The sequence below is a fragment of the Oncorhynchus kisutch genome, linkage group LG19 (genome assembly GCF_002021735.2).
Source record: "Oncorhynchus kisutch isolate 150728-3 linkage group LG19, Okis_V2, whole genome shotgun sequence".
Classification (NCBI taxonomy): Eukaryota; Metazoa; Chordata; class Actinopteri; order Salmoniformes; family Salmonidae; genus Oncorhynchus; species Oncorhynchus kisutch.
In genome coordinates, this window is record NC_034192.2 from 18,393,431 (window position 1) to 18,403,674 (window position 10,244).

Below are 10,244 nucleotides of genomic sequence, written 5' to 3' on the forward strand. Positions count from 1 at the left end.
AGCCTCTGAGGCTACTATTGAATCTGATCACCCTGTAAGGAATAGAGCTCTCCCCCTGGATTAGATGTGCATCTAACTATAAATTACTTTGACAACTAATCTGCCTGCAATGAGCATTACCTATGAAACAGCCTACAACTCAGCATCCTGATTTGTTAGCCTTTAAGGCAAAAATTTAACCTGATCAGCCTATCAGGAATGGAGCTCACCCACTGTAAATGCAAATTATCCACAAAACACGGTGTCCCTTAAAATACACATATCTGTTATGCAAGCTAACAACCAGCATAGATAACAAGCTAGCTTACTAGCTAACAAGACTACCTAGCTAACTCACAATACTAGCCAAGTTAGCTGTGTGGTTCTTTGCATGCAATGGCTCTGGTCTTTGGGGCAGCATGCAGCCCGGGAGACAGTGCTGGCTCAGTCATTGTTCAGGGCTTACATGCCCCGCATTGCGATCAATGCAGCCACAGGGCTCGTTGATTAAGTGGTTATCGTGCACCTGAACAAATTCATGGATAATGCATGATACTTTTGATTATCTCGTGATCTCGATATGTAGTGATAATGAGTATGTAGTGATAATGAGATAAATAAGTTATTATCTTGACATAACGAGGGACCAATTTTTTGAATATGTCCTCTCTGGACTTCCAGAAAATATTTCAACATGAAATCTTAAAACAGAGAGCCCAACCTACCACTGAGCTGAAGAGCAGTGTGAACTCGAAAGTGAAGAGAGCACTTCTGTTTCCCCTCACACCTCATCACTGTGGACAGGCTGACGTTGTGGAAGACAACACTGGTGTTGAGGCCTGCTTTCTGGGTCCTGCATGGGGCAAAGGAATCTGTATGGGGAAACACGAGGTTAAAGTCAGTGGATGTATTCAAGTTCAAGCATTTTTCCATAATAAATTCATTGGAAATCTTACTCACATTCAAAATAGCTAAACTTTCAGGACAAATGTATACAAATATACAACAAACAGCAATATCCAACAGCCAGCAATGTAATGACAAGAAAGGAGTCAACTCTACTCATACTTAATGCGAAAGCCCTGACTACTACCTTATCAGATGATAGATATCAAATCAAATTTTAGTCTACTTGGACTATGACTATTGTACTGTATGGGGGGGGGGGGGGGGGTCCATGCTTCAATGAACAAACCTGCAAAAGTTGTATCACTCAGACCACCCATACCTTAAACATTGGAACTGGATCCTTGTATTGTAAATGTATTTCAGACATCAATTTATATCTGATCACAGGACCCATCGGAGATTTACCATAGTGTCATTGTCAACACAATCAAGCACACACACAGAGTATAACAACATTGTTTGTAATGGTTATATTGTAATGCACTCACAGTGGGTTTTACTTTTGCAATGGAGGCCCTGCAGAGAGAAGATGAAAGACAATGTAAGATATTTATTTATGCACTTGATATACACTTTATACTACTTATACACATTATACACTTAACAGAGTACTCACAACCCCAGCTGTGCAGTACAACAACAAAAAACAAGCCCAGCTGGCCACTATTCCGGCTAACAATTCTAGGGAGAGAGTATGTTTTTGTAACATTACCCGTAATGTTCCCCTAATGTTTGATTGTCCAGTTTTCCATTAGTTAGGGCTACATTATGCAAGCAAAAACCTTCTGAGAACCTTTTTCAGCATGTTTGTGTGAACATTCCCTCAAACAGAACATATCTAGAATGTGGTTATAATGTTCTCAGAATATACAACAATGTTCTAGACGCGTTTCATGGGAAGTTTCAAGAACATTTGCGTCCAGTTTTCTAAGGGTTAGGAGAATATTGCAGGAACATTTGTGGATCAGTTGTCAGGACATCGCCTGATTGTCCCAAAGAAAAGTTCTCCCCCCGAAAAATGTAATTACACATTGTTGCTGTTGCCAAGCCCATCAAGGCCCTGATTGGTGAACCACTGATCTTTTTTGTCTGTTGGCAAGGTTATGGATACTGACACACACAATGCTTTTCACTTACATATTTGACAAACATGATTACATTGTGCATGTTCATTTCTACAGTCATTATTCAACATGTCCTCACCTGGGATTTGAACTCACAACTTCACACCATTCAGATCTTTTTTACTCCACCATGCCTGTCAGTTATCAGTTCATTTGACTGTTCTCTCATCTTTTACTTATTTCCAACAATTTCTCTATTCTGCCCTACAAAGACAAAGTGCAGTAAATAGGAATTTGGTTTTAAAGTCTTTGATCTGTTGTATTGGCAAGGTACAGTATATTATCTGAGAGTCATCCTACTCTCACATTCTTAGCAATATATGTTAATGTCATTATTTGGCAACAGTTACAACACACCCATCTGATCTAAATAAAATGGGTTTCTCATTCTAGATAGATGAGCATCTAAAAGAAAACTCTTGTCTTTTTGAAATCCACACCACATGTAGAACAAACGTGTCTGATTAGGAATCCCATCGGCTTTCATCACTGCATTTCTAGCGTCATACACACCTTGACACACCTGTATTTGGGGAGTTTCTCCCATTCTTCTCTGCATATAATCTCAACATCTGTCAGGGTGGATGGGAAGCGTTGCTGCACAGCTTTTTTCAGGTCTTTCCAGAGATGTTAGATCGGTTTCAAGTCTGTGCTCTGGCGGGGGCATTCAGAAACTTGGCAAGACATTCAGAAACTTGTCCCGAAGTCACTGCTGCGTTGTTTTGGCTGTGTACTTAGCCCCTCTGGGATAGGGTGCGGTATTTTCACGTCCAGATGAAAAGTGTGCCCAAAGTAAACTGCCTGCTACTCAGGCCCAGAAGCTAGGATATGCATAGTATTAGTACATTTGGATAGGGAACACTCTGAAGTTTCTAAAACTGTTTGAAGAAAGTCTGTGAGTATAACAGAAATGATTTGGCAAGCGAAACCCCGAACACAATCCATCCAGGGAAAACATTTATTGAGGTTAATCTGTTTTCCATTGGCTTTCTATGGCAAGCCCGTTTTAATATAAATATGCTTGCAGTTCCTATAGCTTCCACTAGATGTCAACAGTCTTTAGAAATTGGTTGATGTTATTCTTTTGAGAAATGATGAAGTAGCCCTGTTATTTTCCTGTGTCACTCCAGGTGCACTCTAATGTTTTGGTGCGTGCGACCTGGAACGTGCTTAATAATAATAAAAAATCCCCATCAAAATCGGTCAGTTTAAGCTACAGATATGTTTTTTTGCATGGGCTGCATCTCAATCTATAACCCCTGCCTATAGCCTGGTCTCATAAACTAGACGTAAAATCCGGGACACTCAAATTAGTATGATACGTTATATTTGGTATGGTTACATAAGACAGGTGGTTACTTAAGGCAAAAATGAAAGTAGGATGGATGGGTGTGTGTGTGGATAATGGGAATGTCTAGCAACACAAAGATCGTGAGTTCAAATCTGATCACAGATAACTTTTGCCTTTTAAGTCATTAGCAACTTTGCAACTACTTACTACTTGTTAGCTACATTGCAACTAAACTCAGCAAAAAAAGAAACATCCCTTTTTCAGGACCCTGTTTTTCAAAGATAATTAGTAAAAATCCAAATAACTTCAAAGATCTTCATTGTAAAGGGTTTAAACACTGTTTCCCATGCTTGTACAATGAACCATAAACATTAATTAATTAATTAATTAAAATGAATGAACATGCACCTGTGGAACGGTCGTTAAGACACTAACAGCTTACAGATGGTAGGCAATGAAGGTCACAGTTATGAAAACTTAAGACACTAAAGAGGCCTTTCTACTGACTCTGAAGAACACCAAAAGAAAGATGCCCAGGGTCCCTGCTCATCTGCGTGAATGTGCCTTAGGCATTATGCAAGGAGGCATGAAGACTGCAGATGTGGCCAGGGCAATAAATTGCAATGTCCGTACTGTGAGATGCCTAAGACAGCGCTACAGGGAGACAGGACCGGACAGCTGATTGTCCTCGCAGTGGCAGACCACATGTAAGAACACCTGGACAGGATCTGTACATCTGAACATCACACCTGTGGGACAGGTACAGGATGGCATGAACAACTGCCCGAGTTACCCCAAGAATGCACAATCCCTCCATCAGTGCTCAGACTAACCGCAATAGGCTGAGAGAGGCTGGACTGAGGGCTTGTAGGCCTGTTGTAAGGCAGGTCCTCACCAGACATCACCGGCAACAACGTCACCTATGGGCACAAACCCCTCGTCGCTGGACCAGACTGGACTGGCAAAAAGCGCCCTACACTGACGAGTCGCGATTTTGTCTCGGATTCGCGTTTATCGTCAAAGGAATGAACGTTACACCGAGGCCTGTACTCTGGATTGGGATCAATTTGGAGGTGGAGTGGCCATCATGGTGTGGTGGGTGGTGTGTCACAGCATCATCGGACTGAGCTCGTTGTCATTGCAGGCAATCTCAACGCTGTGCGTTAGAGGGAAGACATCCTCCTCCCTCATGTGGTACCCTTCTTGCAGGCTCATCCTGACATGACCCTCCAGCATGACAATGCCACCAGCCATACTGCTCCTTCTGTGTGTGATCTCCTGCAAGATAGGAATGTCAGTGTTCTGCCATGGCCAGCGAAGAGCCCGGATCTCAATCCCATTAAGCACGTCTGGGACCTGTTGGATCGGAGGGTGAGGGCTAGGGCCATTCCCCCCCAGAAATGTCTGGGAACTTGCAGGTGCCTTGGTGGAAGAGTGGGGTAACATCTCACAGCAAGAACTGGCAAATCTGGTGCAGTCCACGAGGAGGAGATGCACTGAAGTACTTAATGCAGCTGGTGGCCACACCAGATACTGACTGTTACTTTTGATTTTGACCCCTCCTTTTTTCAGGGACACATTATTCCATTTCTGTTAGTCACATGTCTGTGGAACTTGTTCAGTTTATGTCTCAGTTGTTGAATCTTGTTATGTTCATACAAATATTTACACATGTTAAGTTTACTAAAAATGAACACAGTTGACAGTGAGAGGATGTTTATTTTTTTGCTGAATTTACCAAGCATGTTAGCTAACCCTTCCCCTAACCCTTTAACCAAACTTCTAAACTCTAACCCCTAACCCTCAACCCTAGCCTAGCTAACGTGAGCCAACTAGCTAACTTTATCCATCTAGCTAGAATTTGTAACATATCATATGTTTTTCAAATTAGTAACATATGGAACTTTTGCTAATTAGAAAGTATTGTACATTTTGCAAATTGCAATTCGTAACATATAATACAAAATGGTTGATGGACATTTGCTAATTAATACATAACATTTGAAATGTAACATATCATACTAAATGAGGTCGCTCAGATTTACATAATATAATAATACGAAATGCTCAGAGACCAGCATCTGCTGTGAAAGTTGGCAGAGCTATAAAGTGGTGTTTTTCAGACCATGAAACGCGGTCTTCTCACGAAAACGTCTGTACCATCCGAATGGAAATACCCCTCTATGGAACGATGAGACTCTCACGAACATGATGGTGTTCTCAGTTTTGGTCTACAACTCTCACAAGCATCACGGGACTCGTCTGAAGTCCGTACAGCCTATCTGCATACTTCTGTCTGTAGCGTCCGAACAGTTTGGGCTACACACTAATATGACCGCTCTATTGAAAGGTGAGTCTCTCACAAACACATACATGTCAGTTGTTTCGCTCCGAGACTAGTCTGAAGGTAGCTGACCAAATTCAATATTTCATCGGATTATTGTTTTCAATATTTTTTAATAACTTAATGGTTCCAGAGGAGGCTGGTGGGAGGGGATATAGGAGGAGGGGCTCATTGTAACAGATGGAATGGAATTAATGGAACGGAGTCAAATGTGATTTCCATATGTTTGATGTGTTTCATTTATTCCATTCAAGCCGTTACAATGAGCCTGTCCTCCTATAGCTCCTCCCATCAGCCTTTGATGCGAACACAGGCAGAAAGTATCAAGGCTAACAGAGGAGTATACTACAAAGCAGGATCAATGAGTTAGCCAGATAACATTGACAAGCAACCAGAAGTAACTATTTTATAGCTCATATTCTTGATGATGAATGTTGGGATCACAAAATCAACCAAATTTGCTAGCGGTGCTAATACAGATGTAGGATCTTAATTTGATCCAGTTTACAGCTACAGTACAGCAGGAAAATAGTCCTGCAGCAACAGGAACTTTCAATTATTATATGGATTGTAATTCATGGACATTTTTTGTAGCGGTTGATACATTTTTCGTTTGGGCAAAACCAGTCTGACATTTTAAAGTGGAAATTCTGAAATTTAGAAGCCTTTTTAAACCTTGAATACAGTACAAGTCTGCATTTCATGGAAAGTTCTCAGCAACAGAAGAGGGATCAAAATAAGATCCTACATTTTGTAGCTCTTAAAATTACTGCATGTGATTTTTCAAAGTTAAATACTTTTAAAAATAATTTTACACACTTTATATCTGATTCTGGGATTAGTCATTAAAGCTCAGATTGGAGTATATATTTCATATAAATATATTATATCAAGATTTTAAATAACACAGCTACCCTTTCAAAGCCTCCCGCGACCCAATTTGGGTCTCCAACCACCAGTTAAGAATCTATCCAGTGCGTGATATAGGGTCGTTTTGTAATCGTTAAACTACATCACAATATTGAAGTTTCAAATGGTCAACACACCTAAGTGATAACTCTTCATGTCCTACACTCAGCCACTGTGTTTCACTGTATTAAATGTAAAAGTTCAGTCAGAGTATAGTCAGAGCCACTGCCAAATGAAGTGATGAACTCTAATGGTGTAGCAACTCTACAGAATCATTATAATCCTTTACTTTGTTTGGTTGCCATGGTTGCTCAGAATATATGGGGAATATGATATCAAGGTTCTATTACGTGCAAGAGGGAAAATATGATATACTGATACTACAACCTATTGGTCATGGTATGACAAACACTACTCTCACTTCTGATTATTGTTAACAGTACAGTAAGCTCTGTTTGTAGTTAAGCTATAGTCGGTTTTTAGAAGCAATAGTAATAATATTAGCAGTAGTATTCAAAGTGAAAGCAGCTATGCTGCTCATAGACACTTGAGAAGTGTTTGAAACAGAAACAGTGTTTCCTCAGAAACATACAGGAAGGGTGATTTCCTACCTTGGAGCATCTGGTTTTACATTCCTGGATCCTCTCCATTCCTTCCCCTTGGGCCAGAGAGAGCCCATAGAGAGACACCATCAATATAGTAGATAAAATCATCTTCACTCCCAGTCCTGCGACCTCACTATAGTGCTGAAGTCTGTTCAAAGTTTGGTTGGGAGATGTCTTCTTTCAGGTATGCTGGTTTGGTATTGTACTCTAGCTGTGTGAGGCAGGCGGCTGGTCTGTAGCTAACCCTGTCTGTCACTGTGCCTGTTCAAGTAAGGGATGGTTGTAGTGTAGTAGATGGTTCACAGACAAGAGAGACAAAAGCCCCACAGATGACAAGTAGGGCGATGATTGCATTTTAAATAGAGGGAAATCTAGAGCCTGCCCACAAGGCTCTCTCCCTCTCCCTCTCCCTCTCCCTCTCTCTCTCTCTCTATATATATATCTATATATATATATATATATATCTCGAGATATATATATATATATATATATATATATATATATCTCGCTCTCTCTCTCTCTCTTTCAGTTATTCTTAACCACTTAATTGTTTGAAATCGGTTTTCTTATAAACATTTCAAGACACTCTAGGCATTGCCCAGGTATATTGGCGAGAGCTTAAGACAATATTGTGCAATGTATCAAGGTGGGGCAGCTTTTAGTCTTTTTTTTCTGTCAGCAGAATTATTTCCTTCGGGTTCCTAAAGAACGTATTTCCTTTAGAGTCAGATATTTTATGGGCTACATGCAGTAGCTAGTATTAGTACTGCTATGTGTACTTAGTCCAAAATATGTTACAGTATTGCTATTGTAAGAAAATCAAACCTACAGTAACTCATCATACAACAAAAATATAGATTGTAATTTGTCCATGAAATGTCATGTTTATGCATTGCCGTTATGAATAGACAGGTGCAGATTATGCAGATTATGAATAGTCATAATCTGCACGTGAGGAATTTGTCATGTTTGTGAAGGAAGTGATCTGTGGAGTGTGGAAACATCCTTACAGTACACATACAGTACCTACACTGCACTGTATCAATGTTGCTATGTCCACAGTAATCTCAGTTAACCCAGAACTCAAATTTTGCGTAATTTGTACCTTTTACGTTTACATATTCTGTCCACGAGAGATTGTCTGCAGTGCCATTTCACAACAGATGTATCATAGAGGAAAATGCCTGTTACATCCTGAGACATCTGTTTTAACTGTAGGTTTAGTATAGACCACGTTTATAGAAAAGAGCGCGAAAAGGTCCACCCGAGTGGCGCAGCTGTCTAACGCTGGGTCGTAGCTGGTCAAGACCGGGAGACCCATGAAGCTGTGCAAAATTGGCCCAGCATCCTCCGGGTTAGGGGAGGGTTTGGCCAGCTGGGATGTCCTTGTCCCATTGTGCTCTAGCAACTCCTGTGGTGGGCCGGGCGCATGGTGACATGGTCACCAGTGGTACAGTGTTTCCTCTGACACATTGGTGTAGCTGACTTCCGGGTTAAGCGAGCAGTGTGTCAAGAAGCAGAGTGGCTTGGCAGGGTTGTGTTTCGGAGGATGCATGACTCTCGATCTTCATCTCTCCTGAGTCCATACGGGAGTTGCAGTGATGGGACAAGACCATAACTACCAATTGGGGAGAAAAGGGGGTAAATTTAATGTAAACATGTATTAGAGAAAAGAGAGGAAATGATGGTCCTAGTACACAGGACTGTATTAGTTGCTGTGTGTAACTTGACAGGAAAGACCACTGAAAAACTGAAGTTTCTAAAGAGCAAACCAATTATCTTCCATTATTGAAATGCCACCATCAATCAAAACCATATACAGAGATATATGGCTCTGGCTACCATTGATTTACATCTGAAGTTTCATCGTCATGGAAGGCTTTGATGAGATAAACTGGAAAAGGAAACACAGACATGTTCCCCTGTTTATCTCAGACAGTGATTGCAGTCATACAAATGTTCTCATAACGCATTCACAATCAAACCATTTAGAAAAGGAACATTTTTCAATAAACAACATGTCGATGTGTGCCTGTAGCTATGGTGACAATGACGCATTTTCTTTATTCAACCATAAAGCCCCCATGGCAGCTGCTGACAGATATGAAAACATCTCAAAATACCTGCAGAAGATAGTTTTAGTGCAGCCATACAGTTAGAAATGGAAAAAAGAAGGAAAAACCCGAAAGCGAAAGAGAAAAAGAAAGAAGGGACCCTCTTTGAACTTCTGAAGGAAATCCCATGTTTCTGATGCTTGGAAAAGAGATAAGATGTTGACATGTCCTCACAGGTGTAGTTGTATGGGCTATCCCCGTGTACCCAGGAGCAATATATTACTGGAAGTTGATGTTCTTCTCTAGCCTTAAAATCAAATCTAATTTTATTGGTCACGTACACATGGTTAGCAGGTGTTATTGCGAAGGTAGTGAAATGCTTGTGCTTCTAGTTCCGACAGTGCAGCAATATCAACAAGTAATCTAACAATTCCACAACAACTACCTAATACACACAAATCTAAGTAAAGGGATGGAATAGGAATATGTACATATAAATATATGAATGAGCAATGACAGAGCGGCATAGGCAAGATGCAATAGATGGTATGAAATACAAATCAAATCAAATTTGATTTGTCACCTGCGCCGAATACAACAGGTATTCGACCTATGACCTTACAGTCAAATGCTCACTTACAAGCCCTTAACCAACAATGATTTAAGACGTTCCGAAAAAATAAAAATAAATAAGAATAAAATAGAAAATAAAAGTAACAAATAATTCAACCGCAGCAGTAAAATAACAAGCGAGGCTATATGCAGGTAGTACCAGTACAGAGTCAATATGCGGGGGCACCGGTAGGTCGAGGTAATTTAGATAATATGTACATGTGGGTAGAGTTAGAGTGACTATGTATAGATTATAATCAGAGAGTAGCAGCAGCGTAAAAGAATGGTCTGCATAGCCCTTTGATTAGCTGTTCAGGAGTCTTATGGTTTGGGGGTAGAAGCTGTTAAGAAGCCGCTTGCCATGGGGTAGCAGAGAGAACAGTCTATGACTAGGGTGGCTGGAGTTTTTGACAATTT

General features: G+C 40.6%; 1 protein-coding gene across 1 annotated transcript in view; it reads right to left on the bottom strand.

Annotated features, from left to right (window-relative positions):
- Positions 1–7,501, bottom strand: part of il17rel (interleukin 17 receptor E-like) — a 38,142-nt gene extending 30,641 nt beyond the window's left edge. Inside the window, exons 1-3 of the mRNA XM_031797644.1 lie at positions 7,168–7,501; positions 1,377–1,404; positions 705–851 (exon numbers count right to left, since the gene is read on the bottom strand). Coding sequence (XP_031653504.1) covers positions 705–851; positions 1,377–1,404; positions 7,168–7,269 — 277 coding nt within the window. The 5' untranslated portion in view covers positions 7,270–7,501. The remainder of the gene's footprint in view (positions 1–704; positions 852–1,376; positions 1,405–7,167) is intronic.
- Between the last annotated feature and the right edge of the window lie 2,743 nt (positions 7,502–10,244).